The sequence below is a fragment of the Coffea arabica genome, chromosome 4c, assembly GCF_036785885.1.
Source record: "Coffea arabica cultivar ET-39 chromosome 4c, Coffea Arabica ET-39 HiFi, whole genome shotgun sequence".
Taxonomy (NCBI): Eukaryota; Viridiplantae; Streptophyta; class Magnoliopsida; order Gentianales; family Rubiaceae; genus Coffea; species Coffea arabica.
Window position 1 is genome coordinate 13,298,241 of NC_092316.1, and position 27,011 is coordinate 13,325,251.

The 27,011-nt window shown below is 34.3% G+C and overlaps 2 protein-coding genes across 8 annotated transcripts; one reads left to right on the forward strand and one right to left on the reverse strand.

The window, feature by feature from the left end:
• The first annotated feature begins 17,094 nt into the window (after positions 1-17,094).
• LOC113739408 (probable inactive poly [ADP-ribose] polymerase SRO5) lies at positions 17,095-20,405 on the forward strand. Its single transcript, XM_027266617.2, has 5 exons — positions 17,095-18,493; positions 18,578-18,813; positions 18,897-19,033; positions 19,119-19,214; positions 20,066-20,405. The coding sequence occupies exons 1-5, from the start codon at positions 17,925-17,927 to the stop codon at positions 20,153-20,155; spliced, it is 1,128 nt and encodes a 375-aa protein (XP_027122418.1). The 5' UTR covers positions 17,095-17,924; the 3' UTR covers positions 20,156-20,405.
• Positions 20,406-21,114: 709 nt separating this feature from the next.
• LOC113739383 (putative pentatricopeptide repeat-containing protein At5g08490) lies at positions 21,115-26,618 on the reverse strand. Of its 7 annotated transcripts, XM_072046086.1 has the most exons (5): positions 23,179-26,618; positions 22,795-23,073; positions 22,534-22,587; positions 21,815-21,929; positions 21,115-21,598 (listed from the first exon to the last, which is right to left on the reverse strand). In XM_072046086.1, the coding sequence occupies exon 1, from the start codon at positions 26,011-26,013 to the stop codon at positions 23,452-23,454; it is 2,562 nt and encodes an 853-aa protein (XP_071902187.1). In that variant the 5' UTR covers positions 26,014-26,618; the 3' UTR covers positions 21,115-21,598; positions 21,815-21,929; positions 22,534-22,587; positions 22,795-23,073; positions 23,179-23,451. The 7 variants fall into 7 exon arrangements, with proteins under 7 accessions (XP_071902187.1, XP_071902188.1, XP_071902185.1 ...); XM_072046087.1 differs by lacking the exon at positions 22,534-22,587; XM_072046084.1 differs by having other exon boundaries at positions 21,115-21,929.
• Between the last annotated feature and the right edge of the window lie 393 nt (positions 26,619-27,011).

Consider the following 27,011-nt stretch of genomic DNA (forward strand, 5'->3'; position numbering starts at 1 on the left):
GAATCTTACAAATGCAAAAAAAGTCAACATATTTACAATCATTAATTTTATGCCATATGAAACTCTTTAGGGGTGACCCCTTGGATGATAAAAGTAGTAAGCATTGTGGCTTCAAAGCAAAAGAAGAACAATAGCTGATGGGTCCGATGACATCCATAGCGGGTTTCCCAAATCCAATGATTCTTTGATCTTCTTTCCATTATCTTGATTGGAATCCTTCATTTTCTCAATAAACCCATCCTTCATCTTTTTCCTTTTCTTAAGAAACCCATCCTTGATAGAAGCGTGATACAGAAGATGAGAAAGTAGAAAAGCAAGCACAGAGAAGAAAGCATAAATTACATAGATCCATTGCCACCTCCTCTCTCCATTGTTGAATATTTGTCTTATTAGTATTTTTCTCTGTCACTCAATTTCACATGGAGAAAAGCACACAGAGGAGGAGGTACATAAGGTTTGGTTTCAGATCCACTGACTTGTGTGAAAACATTAAAAAGAGAATAGGAAAAATGGGATTTTTGAGGCTTTTTCCTGTGTATATTTGTGAGTTAATGTCCATTTTGGTTGAGGTGTCCGTTGATACTTTGGATATTCGATTAATATTCCTGAATGGACAAAAATGTCCTCATTTTCGTCACACATAAACGGCTGGAATTCACAGAAGGGCAAGCAAATTACACTATTGATAAATCGGGGGCCAAAGTTTACTCCTAATTATTGAAGGGTTAAAACCTTTTGTAGTTAAAAGTTTGAAAGTCATTGGGACTTTTTTCCCTTTACAGTAAGATAAGAAAGAAGTTCTATTTTCACGGTTGATGGTGGCGAAATTAGTTTATTTTTTATTGATGGATTTGGTATGGCGGTAAAATTGATATTGTTTGGCCCAATTTGGATGGAAGCACCTAATTGTTTGGATTGCAAAACCTCATGAAAGGTTTTTTCACTAAAGGTAAATTTTGAGATTTTATTAATAGAAGAACTCTAACTTTTATGTTGTGGAAGAGGGGGGAGGGGAAGGAATGGATTGGGTGGTATGGAGGGAGTGAGTATAAGTGAGATGTCCCGGATTCAAAACCTCCCACTTATACTTAAAAAACTAAAAAAAAAAAAAAGAGTTGTGGAAGATAGGACAATACGGTTGGGTTCTGGTATGGTTTCGTTTGGTTATTGTACTTTTTGCATTATTTAATATACAATTACATTACATTATTGTATTCAAAGTAAAAGTGGTATACATAATTAAAATATTTGATATATATTTAGTATGCCGTCTGGTATGGTTTTGTTTGATTATTATACATTTTATATTATTTGGTGTACAATTGTATTACATTATTGTATTCGGAGTAAAAGTGGTAGACATAAATAAAATATTTGATATATATTCAATACAACATTATGATATATCTGTACATTAAAAATTTTAACATATACAATAACTTAACAAAACTGCACAAAATACAGTTGTACTAAGTCTTTGTCAATTGTACGTAATGGCACAGGCTATCTATACCACAAAAGATACCTACAGCTTTCAAAGGCAAATATGCATGTACAAGGTAATAAAGCCTATCAAAGCACTCATGGGGAATAGCCCACCCCATAACCAGCTTCCAGTTCTCATGGCACTTAGGCACACTCCTCCAGGAGGCACCAATGAGCCAAATAGTTTCAATAATCTGATTTGCCATTGCCACAGTAGAAGCAACACCAGGTTCCTACTTCTCCAAATGTAGCGCACTGAGACAGCTAGAGCAAGCATACGAAAAATCTGTCAACAAAAGGATTGAATTTCCAATGTTCACAAATCCATGGTAATTCAAAAGACCACGGATACCATCTTCTGAATGCTGAAAGCATTCCAAGGATCTTCTGTCAAACTGCAGCGAAACTTACAATATTTTTGTAACTAAACAAGACTGATGGATGTTTGATGCTAAACTGCTGCGAGTATTACATCTTTTATGCCTGCCGTCCAGCAAGAAATTAACGTAATGAAGGATGAAAATTTTACGAGACCAGCAACTAAACGTCCAAACTGTTTTTCTTTATTCTTCTTTATATATTAATTTATTTATAGGACGAAAGATGGGTTTCCTTACGAGGGATGATGCTTCTAGTTTCAAGAAGTTGGCCGGCTTGCTTCAGAAAATCTTGAGTTGGGGCAAACAATGTGTGCAGAGTTATTGAGCTTTGCAACAGAATTTACAACCACAAAAAGATTAAGAAAGAAAATAACTTTGCAAAATATTTCATTTTGAGAGATTATATTTTCTTGTTTGCTTAAATTTAGATTGATTTGTAAAATTTGCAAATTAAAATTCTTTGGATCACCTGGTAATGCAATACTTACAACTGGTTGGTTATACACTAATAAAGGAGTGAGGTCAGTACGGTTGTGATCTATGTAATTTGGTGCAGTTGTTGTACATATTTAGATTTGTGATATACAACTCTATTATACCGTTGTATTGAATATAAGTTAAATATTTTATTCATATACACCACTTTTTTCATGAGTACAATAATGTAACGTAGTTGTACATTAAATAATGTAAAAAGTACAATAACGAAGCCAAATTGTATGAAACTCCAATAGCATTAGCTCCATTTTCAAAATAAATTAGGAGTTGCAGCCAAGTCATGTCACCGGTTCAGGATTCAGGTTCAAACCCACATAATAAAAATAATCAATTAACGATACGACTCATTTAACTTTTCGCGTCAAATTTGTTGATCTGAATCCAACCTATATATTTGCATGTTATCTAAACACGACCAACATTGACTCAAAATTTATATAGGGTTTAGGAAATCGTCCAACAATTTGTTAATGAAATTTGCTTTTTACAAAAAACAAAAAAAAGAAAAAAAAAAGAGATGATTTTGGATTTTTTGCAAATTGCCCAGAGTTGATCATTATTCGGGTTCCTAACCAACAAAAACAATATGTTAGGCTCAAATTATGTTTTTAGGTCATGCCAGACATGGCCACCTCTATGCATTATGCATGACAAAATATGCATTTCCGGACAAAAGAAAATAAAAGGCACAAAAACATAAATTCAGAATAACCTGTGTGAAAACTTGCGAACCAAGAAATAAACATTATCTTGATGAAAAAGCCTATAAATATCAACTATCAAGTTTCTTTAGCAGTACGTAATATGAATGTTAACATCTTGGGGCATATAATTCCGGAGGATTGTCTTACAAGCAAAAAAGCAAATTGACTCCATATTAATGTTAAATAGATGTCAATAATACTGCAAGAGATAGTAATAGTCTGGGGTTCAATCTTTTTAAGGAATTTGACCTGAGCATAAATAATTGAACTAAATTGTCGCTATATATATATATATATAGTGATTATTGTGTTTTTTCTTTGCTTTATATGAGATTTTTTAGTAAATATACAAGTACAAGAAAATCCCAAAATGGGTTTGAATAGTTTAAAGAATTTTACTTTTGCCCAAAAAAAAAAAGAAACAGCAAAATGAAAAAGATAAAAACTTGGCGGCCTATTGTTACCAAAACTTGGGAAGCAAGAAATACATTCATGTGTAGTCTTGTTGAAAAACTGGGACAAAAAAGTCCCTTTCTCACTACGTATTTAGAAAACGTCTACATATCTTTGGCAACCACTTCATAAGGAATCTAGCTGCTATTAGGTAAAGAGCAATTGCACCCAATACGAATGCAAGTTCAGTAAACATCAATAGAACTGTGATGGTAAGAGTTTTGGTACACCCTTCTATGGGAAGCAGCACTTGGAATCCTCATCTGAACTGAAATACCAACCTTTTTGAAGCCATTTTGACTTCTCGAAATGAATGGTCATTGGTACTCCCAAGTAGTTAAAAACTTAATTACTCTAGTTTTGGTACAACGAAATATGTTAGATATTTCATTGTTAGCGAACATATAGCTTTTTTTTTTTTTTTTTTTTGGGTCTAATGAATTGTCTAACTTAAGAAAATTTCATCGATTCTTTTAGACTTTATCACGAGGATTTGGATATTTCAATTAGTTTTTAAATCACAAAGAAGCATAATGTAGTCGGAAAAATCTTGAAAGAAACGGTTCTTTAATTTTCATGCACGTCAAGAAAATTAGTCTAGTTTAATTTCATCTGACCCCTTGTTGTTTAATTTAATCTAGTTTGATTACGTTCCGTGTAAAATTTAAAATTTTGACATGAACAATGAAATATTTGATTCCACCAAACTTTTGTAAAACTTCACATTCCACTATTCAGTTCATACGATAACTACTTTTACCGTTCAGTAAAAGCTCTAGCTGGCTTCTATATGTATGTAGGAAAAGGGTAAAAGCTAGACTTAATCCTTCCCTATCCATTAAAATGAGTAAATAGACCATAAAACCTATTGGAGGAGCAATTGCCAATATAAGCTAGTAATAATTTTCATCTGGTATTCACTCCACGTTTCAAGAAACAAGTATTTTGATAGCTATAGAGATGAAATGATCAGCTTTGCCGACCACGGTTTTTCTACTAAGACCCGAGGATGGCACGTGGCCATTCACGTGGGCATGAAACTTTTATGATTTTTTTTTTGAATAAATTTTATATATATTGACAATATATATTATTATGATTAGATGAATGTCACCTAAATAAAATTTCTAAAAATGTACACAATGATACTACATTACCAAGTATAGAATTCGATGTCAATTCTTAAATTCCTACTCCACTGCACTGCACCAAAAGCCATTAGATGACATAGGGCAAAAGTTTTGCTATGTCAGGCACAAGAATCAAACTTTGAACCTGATAATGGAAAGGATTCTAAAACCCTCTTTTGACCACTGAACTGACCCTAGTTGTTTAAAAAAAGCATACTCTCAATTATCCAAATTCATTGCTCTATAGCACAGAAAATGAAGAATGCCCGGAACAAAGTTTTTGCTTTTACGATAATAAAGAATGAAGCTCTATTTTTCAAGGCTGATGGTGGTGAAAATGGTTCATTTTTTCATGAAATGGGTTAAACTTAAACAGATAACAGAAATCATGAAATGCGCAAACAGTTAACAGATGTCTAATAGATGCTTTAAATGGGTTAAGGTAGGATGATTTTGGCAGTTTTGCAAGTTGACCCAAAGTTGACCGGATTGTGTATGGGATTATTTGGGCTTAACCCAATTTTGATCCGAACCGACAAAAAATAATGTGTCTGAATAAGAGATTATTTGGAATAATATTTTGAAAATATACTATAACATTTTTTTTAATGTAATGTACGTAAGATAAAAAGGCTATTGAAAAATGTGTTTATGGTATAATAAAAAATTTTCCAAATAAACAATTATCCAAACACACGTAATTTAGTGTTAGGTTCATTGTCTTACAAGTAAAAGGCAAATTGACTCGATATTAATGTTAAGTAGATGTCAATAATTAATACTGCTAGTGATAGTAATAGCTTGGGGTCCAATTTTTTTGTAGGGAATTAGACCTGAACAGTGGCATAAATTTTTTTATACTAAGAATGGCATAATAGTATAGTAATTTTTTTTTATACTAACAGATTTAGATCATACCAATAATATGAATTCAAATCATGCACATGTAACATAAAATATATGTTGTAGGAGTGATTACTATCTTTATTCTTTACTTTATCTGTGATTAATCAATAAATATGCAAGTGCAAGTGAATCTCAAAATGGGTTTACATGGTTCAAAGAATTTTAATTTTACCCCCCCCCCCCAAAAAAAAGAAGCGGCAAAATGAAACAAATAAAAACTTGGCCTATCGTTACCATATAAATAAATAAATATATATATATATATATATATATATATATTTATCTTGTTGAAAAACTAGGAAATGAAAGTTCCTTTCTCACAACGTACGTACTAAAAAAAGTTTACTTATCTCTGGCAAATACTTCATGAGGAATCTACTATTGGCAAAAGAGCAATTGCATATCTGCATGTTCGATGAACATCAATAGAACTGTTGTGATAAGAGTTTATGGTACATCCTTTTATGAGAAGCAGCACTCGGCCCACCCCATATAGTTTGCATACTTAGATCAGGTAATCCTTATCTGAACTGAAACACCAACCTTTTAGAATCCATTTTACGTTCTAGTCATTTGTACTCCCAAGTAGTTAAAAAGTTACTCTAGTTTTGGTACAACGAAATATGTTTTTGATATTTCATCGTCAATGAACCATATAGCTTCTTCCTTTCTCTTGGTCAAGTGAACTATCTAACTGAAGAAAATTGCAGCAATTCTTTTAGACTGTGTCACAAGGATAAGGATACATCCAATAGTTTTGAAATCAGAAAGAAGCATAACGTAGTCAAAAAAAAAATGATGAAAGAAATGTTTCTATAATTTGGTTGCACGTCTAGAAAAGTTAGGTTCTGTTTGGATTGCTATTTTTGAAATTTTTGTAAAATAATATCATAGAGATTTGATGAATGTGAAGTAAAAAAATGATCAGTAAATATATTCACAAAAATATAAAAATTTTTCATTAAAAAATTACAATTCAAACAAAGCTTTGATTTAGTTTAATTTCACCTGACCCCTTGTATCCTTGCTGGTACAATCCATAGGGACATGACGGAGCAAGAGAAAGGGACATGATTTTAAAAATTCTATAATTTTCAATTCGATTTCTTTAGCAATAAAACAACTGATTAATTCCACAAGAACTTAATTGCAGAACTTGCCATTGTACTATTCAGTTCATATGTTACTATTTTTACCCCGCAGTAAAAGTTCTACCTCCTCTATGTATGGGGAAAAGGTATAAGCTAGACATCCTTAATCCCATCCACCTAAAACGAATAAAACAGACCAAGAAACCTATTGGGTGAGCAATTGGCCAAAAGGAGCCAGTAATAATAATAACCTATTGACTGAGCAATTGCCCAAATGAGCTGGTAATAATTTTCACCGGGTATTAGCTCCATGTTTCAAGAAATAGTAGTAAATATTTTGATAGCTATCTATCGAGCTGAAATGATCAGCTGCGCCGACCACGGTTTTTCTACTAATACTCTCCCGTTGCACGTGACCATCTACGTGGTTATGAAACTTTACGGTTCTTTTTTTTCTTCTTGACTTTTGTGAAGTGGGAAATTGAAGTGGCTTCAAATTCTTGAAACCTATGGTAGTTGATACTTGATGCTTGTAGGAAAACGTTAAAGAATGATACCGCTTTACCACTCCATGATATCATGATTTTCTCATCTCATTGAAGTTCATGCTGCACCAAATTAACTTTGATTCATTGTTCTAAGACTCAAAGAACATGGGCTAATTTTAGAGAAAAATTAAAAGTACTCCCTCCGTTCCACTTTGATAGTTCTGTTTCTTTTTTCACACAGTTTAAGAAAAAATAGTTAATTTTATTGAAAAAGTAAATTTAGATTGCTATTTTCTTAAAATACCCTCAAATTAAATAGAGTACAATTTTATGGGAACTTGAATTGATGGTAAAAAAAAGAATGAGCTCTCATTAAATGGGGTAGATTTATAATAATAACAACTTACATTTAATAAGGGTATTTTAGAAAAATTAAAATATAACTATATTTTTCAATTGAAAAGTGGACTACAATTTGGGACAGACGAAAAAGGAAAACAGAACTATTAAAGTGGGACGGAGGGAGTAATAATTTCCATTTATTCAAGATACATGATGGCAGGGGAGGGATAAGATTTTTTATGGTTAAGGATTATATTTTCTAAAGGAACGTCCTTCACATCTAAATCAAAAGAAAACAATTCTAGTAAAAGATTCTGACTGTTATAGTGTCAAAATCATAAGTAGTTATTGGTATTTTTAACATTACATGCTTCTATGAATGATGAATCAAAGAAGGTAAAATTGCAAATTAAATAAATTGTCTTTTCTTTTTACAACTACTTTTGGATATAATATGTTACACCCATGCCTAGCATGAGACATGTATATATACGTTATGCTATTATAGGCATGCTTGTCTAATTACACTGTACATGAAGGAAGAGCAACTGATTTGGTACTTTACTCATTTTATGTTACTTTCTCAAATATCAACAATGCCCTCACACGCCAGGACAAGATCGTGATATCCCTACCAATAACACACTATAAATTAAGGAAGTACGCCACACAATGCAAGAACAGAGGCAGTAACAATTGTCAATACAGTCATTCTTGAACAGTGTAACTGCTCTCAAATACGTTATAATTCGTAGCAATCTATTCATACAAATTTATAACAAAGGTATAATATTAAGCTGCTGTTGACGTGGCCTTGTACGTGTCACTTTTGTAGCAATTACATTGCATGATATCACCCTGGCTGTCAAGTTTTATTGTGTTGTTCAATAGATCTTTGCCGCATATATATTGACAATTATTTACTGGCAACTCTCCCTACTGGTAGTCTACTCTAATCTCACCATTGTTTTATAATTCCTTGTCCTTTCCATCTTCCTTTCTTTTTTTTTTTTTTTTTTGAGTAAATTTTGTATTTACGGACAGTGTATGCACAATTACCGTTCGATCCATGATATATATGTAAAAGTTAAATTTTAAATTTAAATTTTGCATAATTATCATTCATCTAACGCTATCACTGTATATACTGTTGTTGGTGTAGGAAAAATTAATCTTTTTTTTTCTTCTTTTTTTTTTTTTTGTTTATTTAGCACACTGCACTCTACACATATCTGAAGGGTGCCAAAATTACTAATATCATGTGCATTTTGGATATGTGCCTATTGACCATTTGAATGGTCAAAACCCTTATCTATTGTTTATTTCCAAGTGTCGATAGCTTCAAACGTATACAGAATGAGAATTCAAGAGAATTTTGAATGACTGGGGCTTTAGTCAATTCTTTATGCCAATGCATTTTATCGACACACAACAATATTTTTTTTATTGGAACACTTTGGACAGACGTTCTGCCCACAATGCATACACGTATACACACACGTATGAGTCCCCCGTCCCAGTTCAATTCCATCTAGGTTTGCGTAGCAGCCCCTTGACCTTTTACTTATTCCAATAGTCGCAATCCCTTTGTCTATTTGATTACTCCCTCTTCAAATTTTTACCCTAAAAGAATGATATAATTGTAGGTCAACCCCTGAAATCATTAATTTGCAACATAGTACCTATTTAGTTAACCTTTCTGTGTCCAAGTACATTACTGGCTAAGCTTTCCTCACATAGTTAACCTTTCACCATTAGCCATTGGGATTAAGAATTGTGAAGTTCTTCAGTCCATCCCTCCTTTCCATAATAATGGAGAAACAACAATGAGACTAAGGAGAAATGAAGATTTTAGAGGACAACTGCTTTTAAGTATAATTAAGAAACTTGGACCCATTAAATTGTGATCCTTCTAATTAGTGCCCTAGAGCGCAAGATAGAAGATGAGCTACATATAACCTTTTCACAAGACGGTATATTTTTTTTCCAAGAAAGTATCCATAATGGTTACTATTTTATAATTCTTATAGTACATTCTTACCCTTTTTTCCAAGAGTACTTTTTATCTAGCACTTTAAAGGATACGAAACAGAATAATTCTTTAAATTCAAAAATCCACTCTAAACGACATATTACTACCTGTACAACAGACACAAATTAAATGATGGTTCAACTTCTTAATTTTAATGATTTTTATATTTATATTTATAGTTCAAACATGTCTCGATCTTTAGTTGCCTTTTTTCCTTTGAGGTAAATTCTTTTTCTTTCTTTTGGTAGCAAAAAAAAAAAAAAAAGCTTAGAGTAAAGGAAAAAAACTCGATCCAACATATGCATAAAAATTTGTAGTACATTATAAAACCACATAAATTGTTATTAGAACTTATCTAAAGTACCACGGGAAAAATCTCCCCACTCTCCCCCCAAGTCGCCCCAATATCCCTCCAATCCCTAAACCCCATCTCCAAGAAAACCACACCACCCATATTCGGGTTCCTAACCAACAAAAACAATGTTAGGCTCAAATCATGTTTTTAGGTCATGCCAGACATGGCCACCTCTATGCATTATGCATGACAAAATATGCATTTCCGGACATAAAAAGAACTTTTGTTTTGCCACAAAAGAAAATAAAAGGCACAAAAACATAAATTCAGAATAACCCGTTGCGAACCAAGAAATAAACATTATCTTGATGAAAAAGCCTATGAATATCAACTATCAAGTTTCTTTAGCAGTACGTAATATGAATGTTAACATCTTGGGGCATATAATTCCGGAGGATTGTCTTACAAGCAAAAAGCAAATTGACTCCATATTAATGTTACATAGATGTCAATAATACTGCAAGAGATAGTAATAGTCTGGGGTTCAATCTTTTTAAGGAATTTCACCTGAACTTAAATAATTGAACTAAATTGCCGCTATATATAGTGATTATTGTGTTTTTTCTTTGCTTTATATGAGATTTTTTAGTAAATATACAAGTGCAAGAAAATCCCAAAATGGGTTTGAATAGTTTAAAGAATTTTACTTTTGCCCCAAAAAAAATAGAAACAGCAAAATGAAAAAGATAAAAACTTGGCCTGTTGTTATCAAAACTTGGGAAGCAAGAAATATATTCATGTGTAGTCTTGTTGAAAAACTGGGACATAAAAGTCCCTTTCTCACTACGTATTTAGAAAACGTCTGCATATCTTTGGCAAATACTTCATAAGGAATCTAGCGGCTGTTAGGTAAGAGTTTTGAACTTTTGGCACAGCCTTGCATGGGAAGAAGCACTTGGACCACCCCATATAGTTGCATACTTAGATCAGGTAATCCTCATCTGAACTGAAATACCAACCTTTTAGAAGCCATTTTGACCTCTCCAAATGAATAGTCATTTGTACTCCCAAGTAGTTAAACACATACCCTAGTTTTGGTACAACAAAATATGTTAGATATTTCATTGTTAGTGAACCACATAGCTTTTTTTTTCTTTTTTCCTTTGGGTCTAGCGAATTATCTAATATTTCAGTTAGTTTTCAAAACAGAAAGAAGCATAGCGTAGTCGAAAAAATGATGAAAGAAATGCTTCTTTAATTTTCTTGCACGTCAAGAAAATTTAATCTAGTATAATTTCATCTGACCCTTTGTAGTTTAATTTAATCTAGTTTGATTATATTCCGTGTAAAATTTAAAATTTTGAAATAGATTCTTTTAAAAATAAAATATTTGATTCCACAAAATATTGCAGAACTTCACATTGCACTATTCAATTGATACGTTAACCACTTTTACCCTCCAGTAAAAGTTCTAGATGTCTCCTATATGTCTCCTTTTCCACTTAAAATGAGTAAAGAGACCATAAAACCTATTGGAGGAGCAATTGCCAAAATGAGCCAGTAATAATAACATATTGACTGAGCAATTGCCAATATAAGCTAGTAATTATTTTCATATGGTATTCGCTCCACGTTTCAAGAAACAAGTATTTTGATAGCTATAGAGACGAAATGATCAGCTGCGCCGAACACGGTTTTTCTTCTAAGACTCTCGAATGGCCCGTGGCCATCCACGTGGTCATGAAACTTTTCTAGTATTTTTTTTTAGTAAATTTTATATATACTGACAGTATATACATTATCATATTTAGATGAATGCTACATAAATGAAATTTCCGACAATGTACATTATCAAATTCTTGAAATCTGTAGGAAAACGTTAAACAATGACACCAAATTACACTCCATGATATCACGATTTTTTTTTTATCTCATTGAAGTTCATGTTGCAGTAGACCTTGATTCATTGTTCAAAACTTAAAGAACTTTGGCCAATTTTTTAGAAAATTAAAAGTATTAATTTCCATATGTTCAAGATACACGATAGCAGTTTTTTTTATGGCTAAGAATTATATTTTCTGAAGGAGGATCATTTATATCTAATTTGCTCACAGCCAAAGCCACAAAAATTTGAAGTTGCACTCCACAAGTATAGAATTTGATGTCAATTCTTAAATTCCTACTCCACTGCATTGCACCAAAAGCGATTAGTAGACATAGCAGCCAACGCCGTATCTTTTGCTCCTCTCCATCTTCTGACTTTTCCTTCCTAGACAAAGTGACACTAAATTTACTTCAAATACCTGAATTTCTAAACAGATCTTACTCCACTCGAGAATTACTCCAAGACGGTGAGGTTGATGGTGGTGTAATATAGGCAACCATGTCTTTTACTATATATTAGAACGAACTTTTAGGGTCTAAAGATGATGAAGTAGCATCATTTTCTTTTCAATTCCTTTCTCTCCATCCGAAATCCTTTCTACCGCTAATTGTCAGGCACAGGAATTAAACTCTGAACCTAATAATGGAAAAGATTCTAAAAACCCTCTTTTGACCGGTGAACTGACCCTAGTTGTTTAAAAACAACATATTCTCAATTATCCACATTCATTGCTCTGTATCATAGAAAATGAAGAATGCCCTGAACAAAGTTTTTGTTTTTACGATAATAAAGAATGAAGCTCTATTTTCCAAGGCTGATGGTAGTGAAATTAGTTCATTTTTCATGAAAAGGGTTAAACAGTAGAAATCATGAAATGGGCCAACAGTTAACAGATGTCGTAAAATGGGTTAAATAGGATGATTTTGGCATTTTTGCAAGTTGACCTGATTGTGTATGGGGTTATTCGGGCTTAACCCAATTTTGATCCAAACCAAGAAAAACAAGTGTCTTTGGATAAGAAATTATTTGAAATAATATTTTGAGAAAATAATGTAATACTTTTTTATTATGATGTACGTGAGATAAAAAAGTCATTAAAAAATATGTTTACGATGCAATTAAAAAATTTTGCAAATAAACAGCTATACAAACCCACGTAATTTAATGTTAGATTCATGGCATATTTTTGAGTTGTATCAGCCATGGCCGCCTCTATACATTAAGCATCCCAAAATATGCATTTGCAAACATTAAAAAAAAAACTTTTGTTTCATAAAAAAAAAAAGGGACAAAACATAAATTCAGAATAACTCTTCGTGAAAATTGCGAACCAAGAAACAAACATTATCTTGATGGAAAAACCTATAAACATCAAGTTTCTTCGCCAGTGCAGTAGTATGGGTAATTCCTGAGAATTGTCTAACAAGCAAAAAGCAAATTGACTCGATATTAATGTTAAGTAGATGTCAATAATACTGCTAGTGGTAGTAATAGCCTGGGGTCCAATTTTTTGTAGGGAATTAGACATTATGCCTGAACATAAATGATTGAACAAATACATATATATATATATATATATATATATATATATATATATATATATGAATAACTTTTTTATACATTGTCAGTGTATGATTTTCTTTTATTTATAATAACAGGTTTAGATTATACCGCATAACATGAATTCAAATTTAAAATTCAAATCATGCACATTTGGCATAAAATATATGTTGCAGGAGTGATTATTATGTTTATTCTTTACTTTATCGGCGATTAATCAATAAATATACAAATACAAGTAAATCCCAAAATGGGCTTGAATAGTTCAAAGAATTTTACTTTTAACCCACCCCCAAAAAGAAAAAAAGAAACCGCAAAAGAGCAATTGCATATATGCATGTTCGATAAACATCAATAGAACTGCTATGGTAAGAGTTTTTGGTACACCCTTGTATGAGAAGCGGCACTTGGGCCACCCCATATAGTTGATTACTTGGACTGAAACACCAACGTTTTAGAATCCATTTTGAGTTCTCTAAATGAATGGTCATTTGTATTCCAAGAAGTTAAAAAACTTGCTCTAGTTTTGGTACAACGAAAAATGGTTTTGATATTTCATTGTCAGTGAACTATATAGCTTCTTCTTTTTTCTTGGTCAAGTGAACTGTATATCTAACTGAAGAAAATTGCAGCAGTTCTTTTAGACTTTGTCACAAGGATAAGGATACATCAAATAGCTTTGAAATCAGAAAGAAGATAACCTAGTCAAAAAATAATGATGAAAGAAATGCTTCTATAATTTTTTAAAAAATATATATATATTGTAATAATTTGATGTATGTAAGGTTAAAAAATAATTAAGAAATGTGTTCACAACAAATATAAAAAATTTTCATTAAAAAACTACAATTCAAACAAGGCCTTGGTCTAGTTTAATTTCATCCCACCGCGGAGCAAGAGAAGGGACATGATCTTGAAAATTCCATAATTTTCAATTCGATTTTTTTAGCAATAAAACAACTGATTCTACAAGAACTTACAAAACTTCACATTGTACTATTCAGTTCATATGTTACTATTTTTACCCCGCAGTAAAACTTCCAGCTTCTCTATGTATAGGAAAATGGTAAAATCTAGACATCTTTAATCCCATCCACCTGAAACGAATAAAACAGACCAAGAAACCTATTGGGTGAGCAATTGGCCAAAAGGAGCCGGTAGTAATAACCTATTGACTGAGCAATTGCCCAAATGAGCTGCTAATAATTTTCATCCGGTATTAGCTCCATGTTTCAAGAAATAGTACTAAATATTTTGATAGCTATAGAGCTGAAATGATCAGCTGCGCCGACCACGGCTTTTGTACCAATACCCTCCGGTGGCACTTGACCGTCCACGTGGCTATGAAAATTTTACAGCTCTTTTTTTTCTTCTTCTTGACTTTGGTGAAGGAGTAAATTGAAGTATCTTCAATTTCTTGAAACCTATGGTAGTTGATACTGGATGCTTTTGCAGTAAACTTTGATTCAATGGTCCAAAACTTAAAGGACTTGGGCTAACTTTTGAGAAAATTAAATACAGTAATTTCCATTTATCCAAGATACATGATAGCAACCATTTTTTCATTTAAAAATTATATTTTCTGAAGGAGTATTCATTATATCTAAATCAAAAGAAATCAATTCTCATAAAAGATTTTTATTGTAATAGTGTCAAAAAATCATAACCAGTTATTGATATTTTGAAAGTTAGATGCTTTCTACAAATAATGAACCAAAGAAGGTAAAATTGCAAATTAAATAAATTGTCTTTTCCTTTCACAATCCTCCCATGCCTAGCATGAGACGTGTAAATAGATATTATGGGCACGCTTGTCTCATTAAACTGTACACGAAGGAAGAGCACCTGATTTGGTATTACTCATTTTACGTTACTTCTTAAAATACCAACAATGCCCTCACACCACAGGACAAGATCGTAAATTCGCTACCAACAATATTGTCAATTGAGGAAGTACCCCGCAAAATACAAGAACAGTGGCACCAACATTAACTGCTCTTACATGCATCATAATTCATAGTAATTTGTTCATACAAATTAACAACAAAGATAATATTGAGCTACTGTTCATGTAATCCTATACGTGTGTCCGTTTCAAAACAATTACATTGCACCATTTCACATTTGCATTCAAGTTTTATTGTGTTGGTCAATAGATCTTGGCAACCTATATATTGAAAATTATTTACTAACAACCTTCCCCACCCCTAATCTAACATTATCTCAAGATTGTTTTATAATTCCTCGTCCTTTTCAAGTTCTTTTTTTTTTGAGTAAATCTTATATAAATTATCACCGTTTGATTCATAACATATGTGTAATAGTTAAATCTTAAAATCAAATTTTACATAGTTATCATTCATTTAATACTGATACTGTATATATATACTGTTGGTACAGGAAAGATTAATTTTTTTTTCCTCTTTTGGTTTATTAAGCACACTGCACATACCTAAAGGGTGCCAAAATTACTAATATGTGCAATTTATGTATATGTGTCTATTGACCATTCGAATGGTCAAACGCTTATCTATTGTTTATCTTCAAGTGCCAATAGCCTCAAAACGTACACGGAAAAGAATTTTGAATGACTGGGACTTAATCAAATCCTTTATGCCAATTGCCAAATGCATTTTATCAGCACACGACAAATTTTTTTTGGTTTTGGAACTCTGCGGACACACGTCCTGCCCACATACACGTATACACACACGTATGAGCCCCCTGGGGCCCAATTCAATTCCGTCTAGGGTTGCGTAGCAGCCCCCTGTTCTTTTATTTATTCCTATAGTCCCAATCCCTTTCTCAATTTGATTACTCCCTCAGCCTCTTCGATTTTTGACCCTAAAAGAATGATAAAATTGTAGGCTATCCCTTGAAATCATTAATTTACAACATAGTACCTATTTATTACCTGCCCGGGCTTTTTTTTTATGCCCAAGTACATAACTGGCTAAGCTTTCCCCACATAGTTCAACCTTTTACCATTAGCCATTGGGATTGAGATTTGTGCATTCAAGATATTTACAAGTTCTTTAGACCGTCATCCTTTCCATAATAATGAAGATTTTAGAGGACAACTACTTTAAGTATAATTAAGAAACTTGTATCCACTAAATTGTGATCCTACTAATTGGTGCCCCAGAGGGCAAGATAGAAGATGAGCTACATATAACCTTTTCACAAGAAGGTAAATTTTTTTCCAAGAAAGCATCCATAATGGTTATTTTATAATTTTTATAGTGCAATTTTACCTTGTATTTTTCAAGAGTATTTTTTATCTAGCATTTTAAAGGACACAAAACACAATAATTCTTTAAATTGAAAAATCTACTCTGAACGACATACTACTACCTGTATGATAGGCACAAATTAAATGACGATACAACTTCTTAAATTTAGTGATTTTTGTATTTATATTTATCGTTTAAACATGTCTCGATCTTCAATCTCCTTTTTTTTCTTAGGTAAACTCTTTTTCCTTCTTTTGGTAGAAAAAAAAAAAGCTTAGAATAAAGAAAAAAACTTGACACAGCATGTGCACAAAAATTTGTAGTACATTATAAAACCACATAAATTGTTATTAGAACTTATCTAAAGTACCACACAAAAAATCTCCCCCATCTCCCCCCCAATGTCGCCCCAACATCCCTCCAATCCCTAAACTCCATCTCCAAGAAAACCCCACCATCCATAAAAACAGCTCAAGATTTTGACCCTCTTTTTTTATTTCAACAAAAAGCACCGGCCCACCAAATCAAGGTGCGGTCACACACGCGCAAATCATATCAAATCAAACCGCCCATACAAAACTATATAAGCAAAAATTAATTGAACCCACCTGAAAGAAGAGTTAGTATTGGCTTTCCAGTTAAAGAAAACTTGAGGCGGTGTTTACCATTGGCTGCTCCATCCCACGCCACTACGCCACCTTCTCTCTTCTCCTTTCCTATTAGTACCAGTTTACCATTTCTTCCTCCTTCTCCTTCTTCTCCACGTAAAACCCAGAAATCAATTCTCCTCCTAATTCCAAGAAGGATCACATTTTTCTTTTTCTTGTTTTTGGAATAGTAATACATATCCACAATCCATATATTTCCAATTTAGTGTTGGGTAGGAAAGTTGTTTCCTTTTTTGTACCCATAGAAACTTGATCTTTATATAGTGTTGAGAGTTCTGAAGGTGAGCTGCTTATTCTACAGAGTCCCCCAAGATCAGTTTTTTTTTTTTTGGGTTCTTTTCTTTAGCTGAAAACTTGTTTTAAGATTTCTTTGCTTTCTTATTAAAGATCTCGGAGAAAAATTGTGCTTTTGAGATTCTGTTTCTTGCAAAATAGTGGTAAAGATTATAGGTTCTTTGTCTGTCTTTCTTTTTTGGTCGTCATTTGTGAATATTCTCCAACTCTGCAGAAGTTCTTTTTTTCCGGAATTCTTGCAAGCATTGATAGCTTTGCGTAAGAATTCAATTCCAAACAGAGCTTTGATTTGATTACTTGTATAGTTTTTGGTTCCAAAATGGTTAAAGTTCAGAATTTTTTGCTTCCTTCTTGGTTTTAGAATTAAGAACTTTTATTAGGCCAATTCGTAGTTTTCTTCCTCAAGGCGGTTTTTCCTGATTTTTAGACCAAGTTAGTTGCTTCTGCCTCACGGCTTTGACCAATTCTTGCACAACAAATATGTCGGTTATGGAGAGTAATCTGCAGCAAAGTCGGTTTCTTGCTGTCCCTCTTAAGACTAAAGATGAATATCCCGATGGGTTCATGGCCTTAGCTCCAGAAAACAGCAGAGTTGATCAAGAAGAAGATATGATCAGCTCAGAGCCTAATAATGCTGATGATCAAGACATGGTTTCTGATTGTGAAAGTAGCACCACCAACGAAGAGGGATTGGGAATATTTGGTGATTGTTTTATCAAGGTTGACGAAGATGATAAGCAGCATGAATTTATCAAGCAAAGATTTGTTTCGAGCTTGACTGAACGGGGGCTTACGCATACTCAAATTGAAGCTATTCACAAGAATGCTTGTTCTAGCTGGACAGCTCGAGCAAGGTTTATGTCTTTTTCCATCTTTTCTCGAGCTTTACAGAAGAAAACTGAAGGCCATCCTAATGTGAAGTATGCTTGGTATGGTGCTTCTAAAGATGAGATCAGAAACATATTTCTACATGGTTTTGGTAACACTTTAAATGATGGAATTTATGGCCGTGGAATTTATCTTTACCCTTCTGATTCTCTTCTAGAGAGGTAATTTTCGGGAATGGTTGTTTGCTTGATTTAATCTGTCAAAGGGATTTATCATTACCCTTCTGATAAATGCTGTCTTTGCAGTATTCAATCCTCAGTTGTTGATGAAGATGGGCTCAGGCACCTAGTTCTTTGCCGTGTTGTATTGGGGAGAATGGAGATTGTTCATCCTAATCAATCTCATCCCAGTTCTGAGGAGTTCGATTCAGGGGTTGACAATTTATTGTCTCCTAGAAAATATATTGTTTGGAGTACTCACATGAACAATCAAATATTCCCAGAATATGTTGTCAGTTTCAGACTCGCATCCAACTTGAAAGGTAAGTAATTTTTAATGGATTTGGAGTTTCTGATGCTGTTAAACAACGCTAAGGTTCTGATTTTTGGCGTTCTTTACTTGCAGGATGTCAAAGGATTTCACCTCCCCTCAAGATGCCTAGCTCACCTTGGATGCCTTTTCCAACATTGATAACTGCACTTGCAAAGTTCTTGCCGCCTAATAGCATCAAAGCGATCCAAAAACATCACAGTGATCATAGGGTAAGTGTCTGGCATTCCTTAGTCCCAAATTCTTGAGTACTCTGCATTCTAAACTATGCTCCGGTTGTCAATTTTGGAATTTCAGGAAAAGAAAATCACAAGACAAGAATTGATACAGCGAGTTAGACGAATTGCAGGAGACGATTTGTTGGTGGCTGTCATAAAATCCTTTAGAGACAAGGTCTGACTACATGCAATTAGTTAATGGGATTGCTTTATTTCCCATTCTTTAGGATTACTTCCCTATATCCTTGTAATCTTTCTTTCGAGATTTCTGCATCGTATATGAATGTTCCGGGATCATGTTTGCACTTGTAGTTTTGGCTTTGCACCTGATTGTTTATTACAATTCTGGTGTGGTTTGCTCATGTGCAATAGATGATTGTTGCCTAAGTTGATTCAAGATATTCAAGTTGACAATTTGGAAAATAACTTCTGTCAAAAGCGTTGAGGTCCACTTCGTTCTTGGCTTTTGAGCCATAGCAGGATAACTTGCATGAGATGAGAATAGATCTGCTCTTGTTTTGGTGGTTGAGTTAAATTTGGTAGATCCCTTGAAGATACAAGGTTGATCTACAATTTTTTCCCTAGAACCAGAAAAGGTTCTTCCAAAGAAGCCATGGTAAACTGCAAGTCAAAATTGATTTTAGCTTTGAATGTAGTCATTCCAGTCCGTCTACTATTGGAACAGACGAGAAGAAAGATCCGAGTGGCCTTTGAGAAAAAATGCTACACAACCTGATCTTGTAGCCAAGTTGTAGGCAAGTTGCAGTGCATCTTGTGTCAATTTCCACCTGTTGTAGTGCTGCAATCCTCGTAGGGAGTTATGGGATTTTGCATATTCTGTTATCCTTCTCAAAATATTTTTCATATCATTAAAAAAGAAAAGAATTGCCTAAATAAATGAAAAGATCAAATCCAATACATGATCTCTCTCTCTCTCTCTCTCTCTCTCTCTCTCTCTCTGTATAGCTTCCAATTTATATGCTCGTATTCGTTTCTTAAACTGAAAGTTCCTTAATGTTGTTACAGATGGATACATCAATGGTATTTCCGCCAAGCAAGAAGCCAATCAAGTGCCACAAGCAGCGTGGAAGAGCTTGTGGTTGCTCCAAAAATTGAAGGCTTCAAACTCTTTTAGAAGGCAAAATGGATGCTTCAGAGTTCAGATATAGATACAACTAACCTCATAGGCCTGACGACTTAGAAACAACATATGTGCAGAAAATAGCAGAGGAATTTCTTAACCATATAAGCACTCTTTCTTTCATTTTGCCTTTTTCTGGTTTTTTTGTTGCAGTCCATCATCATTACAAAGTTGTTGCCATAGCAATTTGGCTCATCAGCAATGAAAGTTGGTTCTCTTTCATAATGGATTTGGAATTTGCAAATTCCTGTGCCATTGCATCTGTTCCATCATCTGCATCATGACAGCTGAGAGCATTTTTGATGGCTAGAAATGGACCAATTGGCTCTTCAGAGTAGTCATGCATATTAAAACTGTGGGCAGTGACATCAACCTTTTGTCTTTTCCTGGACCACAGTGAATTTAGGAGCTAGTAATACTTTCTGTAAACATCAATAAGATAATAAAAAGGGGAAAAAAAAAAAAACAAAGCTGAAGAAAGAAGAGGGAAAAAAAGGAGATGAAACAAAAATCCCAATCTATAAACGATTGGGAGACCAATTGGTTCTTCAGAGTAGTCATGCATATTAAAACTGTGGGCAGTGACATCAACCTTTTGTCTTTTGCTGGACCACAGTGAGTTTAGGAGCTAGTAATACCTTCTGTAAACATCAATAAGATAATAAAAAGGGAAAAAAAAAAAAACAAAGCTGAAGAAAGGAGAGGGAAAAAAAAGGAGATGAAACAAAAATCCCAATCTATAAACGAACTTGGAATTACTAAAAGTAGACCTCACCAAAAATGTTCAACGTTTATTTTGTGTTTAAAGTGATTTGAATATGTAAATAAAAGACTAGCAATTTGTTTAAAAAGATAAAAATGTTCTTGAACGATTGTACGCACTCACAATTATTCCTATCCTTTGAAATCTCGAAATGATAGAACTATATGGAACTTTGCAAAGTTAACAACTTTTCTTGAAAACAAAAATTGAAATACACAATCAACTAGCTAAGTTAGGCACCTCAGATTGAGCTGTGCTGATGGGCTGACAATTCAAGCTGTAAAAGCATATTCTTGAAGAAAAAAATGTTGCAATTTAAAATCCACGGCCAAAGCTTTTTTGGTCTAAACTATTCCGTCTTGTTGCAGAGGCATGCCAGACTAGACAAGGCAACGCCCACCAAAGTTTGCCCACTTGAATATTTCTTTGCCATTTGATTGCTCTCTGCAATTTGCAGCTGCAACAGCCAATCCCGTGTTCATACCAATACCAAACCATGCCTAGCAGTTAGCAGACTTCGGCCACTTGAATATTTCCGTGTGCACATAATTTGGTCAAAATTGGTATGGAATAGAACAAAAGAGCAATTCAAGTAATTGAATTCCAACTTCCAAGCTTCGATTGATTATGTCCTCTTTCTATTTGATTGCAATTCCTAAGACAGAATCAAAGATGATAATTCGATGTGGGATTAGGGTGAAATCCTCTACACAAAGGGTTTCAAAGAATTTATCTTGCAGTTCCACAGAATACAGACATGTTTTGAATCCATCCGATTCTCATGAAAGAACCAAACACAATACTATTCTTGAGATGAGCATAAGGTCAGCAAGTCAAAATCCAAAATATTAATCCGCAAGAATTATTTCACCTCTCCTACGTGGTCGGATCAATTTCACTCTCGAAGTTGGGAAGAATCACCAGCTTCGAACAAGCTTATGCCATCCATGGAGATTACATGAGTTAACCAATCAATCCCATTGGTCCTGTAATCAGCATACAGCCATGATCAGTCAAACTAATGCAGCTGAGGCTGCAAATAAGATGGAGATAAGACTCTGAACAGATGAGGGGATGTTCGTTCTTCTTCAACTGGTTTTCAAAGTAAATAGAACTATTAATTTCAAAATATGAGACATGTCTACATATTTGCTCATTTGACCTTTTCCCACCTTTCTCCACCACCCCTCAAATCGATATAAACAGGAGCTTGCCGACTGATTGCTCATAAAACCTATGCAACTAAAATCTTGTGACACTGAAACAATTTGATCCGAGTAATGCTGCAGATTTTCCCAAGTGTTGATGTATATAGCTATTGCGAGCAAAAAATATATATATACACTACGTCCCAAGAAGGAAGGAATAACACCCACTTATATAACTGGCAATCTGATTAAAAACCCAGGACACTGTTATAGAAATTTTACACATTTTGTCAAAATAAATGACATACTAGTATAAATTTTACACACTTCGTCAAAATAACATACTAGTAATGATCATACAATGTTCAATAGTTATAACTACGAGATGGCAAGCATCACTCGTATTTGGAAATTTTACAACAAAAGAATTCTGATTTCCAACCTCTTTCAATTTGTTCTATGCATCTTGAAGGAAATGAGACTGTGCATGTCCCCCCTAGATGAAATGGAATAGAAAAACTTAAAGTCAGGAAAATCTCAGCCTATTGAAAACTCAAATACGTTAGCCAATCCCGAACTTAATGTAAAAGAACATTGTTGCATGACAACATAATGGTTCTAGTCAAAATGTACTATGACATTATGCAAATCAAGTCTGGAACTTTTAGTTACTTTCTTATGCTTCAATCAAGATAAAGTTTACCCAATCATATTCCACTGACAGAAGAAAGAACTTTTCCAACATAAGATGAAAAGCTTTTCAGCCAACGGTGAGAGTTTCTCAGCTTCATTACTTCTTAATGACCAGAAGTGGAAGTGGATATTTGTTAATGCTATCCCATCAGTCTGCTAGATGCCTTTGACCACAAAGATGTGATCTTAGCTTATGCCCAAATGCCACTTGTTTGTAGGATGTAGAATTCAAGGGTCACACCAGCAGAAGCAGCTTTGCTATGTGCCTAGAATCCAGGAAAGAGTGCACCTGCAGAAAGGAAAAGTTGGATACCAGTTGAGTATAAATTCAGAGAAAAGCACTACAAGTGCATTCATGTCAAAATTTTACTGAAAGACTACATGTGGAACATACCATCATTGTCTACCTGCAGTTTGAACTGAGAGAAGCTTGTCACGATTTTGACTAAAAGAAGAAAGACAACCAACTCTCATTCCACGATAACACTTCAACCACAATGATTCAGCTGAACAGCTAATGGATCAGTAACAATTCAACCACAATGATTCAGCTTAACAGCTAATGGATATCAGTAATTGTCTTTCTTATTGCTCTGGTCTTATGAGCTACTTTTCCAGGTATCAAGTGACCTGCTCGCCTGTGATTTCAAGTGTCTTTGAAAGTCCCCTACCTTATAAACTCATAAAACTCTCTGATTTGATGATCCAAGATGCCCAATGTCTCATAAATAACGCATCGATGCGGGTGAGAATAGTCTCCAGCTAGAAATTCGTTTTTCCTATTCTCTACTTCAATCCAACTGCAACCAGCCGGCTTCTTCAGATCTCTCAGCCTCATCAGCTTCCTCATTTTCAGGACATTTTCCCAACTAGAATTCGAAGCGTATAAGTTTGACATAGCTATGTAGTTTCCAATATCACTTGAATCGATTTCAGAAAGGCGATCAATGACGGAACGTGCCATTTCAACCTCATTGTGGATTTTACATGCCCCAAGCAATGCCCCCCATACATTGGCATTAGCCTTTATCGGCATTTTGGTCGCAAATGAATATGCTTCCTTGATTCGACCTCCTCGTGCAAGGAGATCAACTAAACAGGCATATTGCTCCATACTTGGTTTCATGTGGTGCACCTGTTGCATGGACTCAAAAATCTTCAATCCTTCATCCACAAGACCAGTATGACTGCAAGCAGATAGGACAGTGGTTATGATAACATTATCTGGTCTCAGACCTGACTCAAGCATGTGATAGTAAGCCCCAACAGCTTCTTCACCCATTCCATGCATGGCATATCCTCCAATCATTGATGTGAACAGAACAAGATCCTTTTCACCAGCCGACTGGAAGAGATTATATGCAGATTTTATGTTTCCACATTTTGAGTATATGTCTAAGAGAGCTCCCTTAAGATGAACATCTGCAAAACAAGCCCTTATCACATACCCATGGCACTGCCTCAGCATATTGACAGAGGCTAATTTAGCACATACAGGAAGAAGGCTCATGATGGACATGGAATCAGGCTTTACACCACAAAATTGCATCTCATGAAACAGACTGAGAGCTTGACTAGGACAATCATTTTCAGCATAAACTCGCACCATGAGATTCCATGTGGTCAGATCCCTCTCTGACATGCTGTGGAATATCAATGCTGCATCTTCATGTGAGCCAAATTCTGCATATCCTGAGATCATTGAATTGTATGTAACCAAATTTTTCTGTCCTGACATGTGTTTGAAAATTCTGTATGCATACTCCAGGTTGCCGCACTTTGCATATGCATCAAGTAGTGCATTCGCAAGAGTCGGTTCTTTATTACCAAGCAAAATGCCATACTTTATAGAAAAACCATGAGCTTCTCTGACCTTTTCTATCCTGGACAAAGTAGTAAAAAACTGTATTACTGTTAACATAGTAATAAAATCAAGCCTCATTCCTTCCCTCAACAGGCAGTGCAAGAGATCAATAAATTGAGTTTCATATTTATTCTCACTAAGAGCATCCAATATGGAGTTCCAAGATATCAAATCTTTCCTAGATATCAACAAGAATACATTCAGTGCAGCTTCTTTGCAGCCACAATTGGAATAAAATCTAATTAGGGCATTCTGTACAGATGTATCCTTGCATAACAGAGAATGACGAACAACATATCCATGGATTTGCTTTCCAGCCTGCAGATTAGATAACTGGCCACATGCCGGAAGAACACTGACTATGGTGATAGGGTCTGGTCCCATTACATCCATGTCAACAAGTTCATGAAACAACTCCAGTGCTTTCAACCATTGACCACATGAGTCATATCCAGAAATTATTGAGTTCCAGGACACCAGATCTCTAAATTTCATCCTCTTGAACAAGGTTACAGCATCTTCCATTTGTCCAATCCTCAAGTAGAAGCTCAAAAGAGCATTTACCACTGTAATCTGTGTTGCCAATTCGGCCCGTCTTAGCACATAGGAGTGGATCTGTCTCCCAACCCAATGACCAACAGTGTCTTCCAAATGAGCACAAAGAGGCAAAACATTTACAATTGTTGCATAATTTGGTGGAACTTTCAATCTCAGCATCCACTGAAACATTTCAAATGCGTCATCTACACTATGATTTTCCATCAAACCAGCAATAATTGCATTCCACGAAATAACATCTTTCTCAACAATCCCATCAAAAACAGCAAAAGCATCCATTACCAACCCCAACTTTGCATACATGGAGACCAGAGCATTCCCTACTAATGTATCAGAATCCAATCCAGCTTTTTTAGCATAGCAATGCACACATCCACCCAAACTCAAACCTCCATAACGCGTGCACACTGGAAGGATTATAGCAAGAGTTACAGTACTCAATTTAGGTTCCTGGGCAGCATGCATATCACAAAACAACCGCACTGCTTCAGTATCATGAACCCGAGTGCCGGCAAAACCAGACAAGATAATGTTCCACATGACTGTATCACAATTCTTTATTTCCCAGAACAGTTTCTCACAATCATCTAGAGCTTTACATTTAGCATACATGTTCAGTAAAGCTTTTGAAACAATCTGGCAAGAAACATAGCCTTGTTTAATAACATGGCTATGAAGAGCCTTCCCCAAGTTTACATCTGCTTTTGCAGCACAAGACTTGAGAGTATCTGCAAAAACTTGGTAATCAAGTTTAAAGCTTGACCAACATTTTAACTTATGGAAAAAGAGAGAAAATGCTTCTCTCATCTTCCCAACCACAATCCAACATCCCTTCAGTAATAAACACTACAAAACTCAACTCGGGCTTATCCCATTTAACATGGTCTAACATTAAATCATCAAAAGATAATCTTGAACAATAAGTTTATCTTAAACCGTAGTTTTCATAGGATAATACTACAAACAAAGATATCCCTATGGTACCCATCAGCCATAATGGAGACTCGTGAGTTCACAAGTAGTAAAAAACCAGCAATTTTGTCTGAGACATTTCATCAAACACATTATAGGCGTTTCCAAATATTAGCTGATTTAAAATGCCAAGCACAAATTACGGGAAAACATTTCGCATTGAGAAGATTCTGAGTGGTGGGTTTGTGAAGGAGAATCGAAATTGAGGCTAGGTGTAATTGGAAGAGGGCAGTATTGGTTCGCAGGGCAATGGCGAAACAGCAATCTGTTCGATGCTTTTGGGGTTAATTAACAATTATAGTCATTCGATGGTATTGACAATTCGGTACTTTAGGAACAGATTTATTTCATTTCAGCCCCAAATCAATAACACTGAACACCTAGTCCCGAGTTCGAGCCCTGGTCCAGCACGCGTAAAATTAAAGTTGTTTAGGGTTCTTATTCTTAGAGTAGCCATATTAAAACAGATTAATTTTAGCATTTTTATTTAACTTTCTATCCATTTCAACAAGGGATTGAATGGGGTCTTAGAGTCGAATCTCAAATTTTTTTATTTTTGGTAATTTTGTGTTTTCTAAGTAATTTTCTTATCAATTATTATGTTTTTTTTTATTAGACATCTTTACTAACTTATTGCCTATAAATATGTTTAGTCTAAGGCTATTGTAGTACATTCTTATAGTAGCCGAATTTAACGACTGGGTGTCGGTGCAGTTGCATTGCGTGCAATTTAGTTTGGTTAGTATGCATATTTAGACCTTGTTTGGATTGCTATTTTTAGGATTTTTTGGAGGAAAATATACTGTAGCGGTCTAATATATATAAGGTAAAAA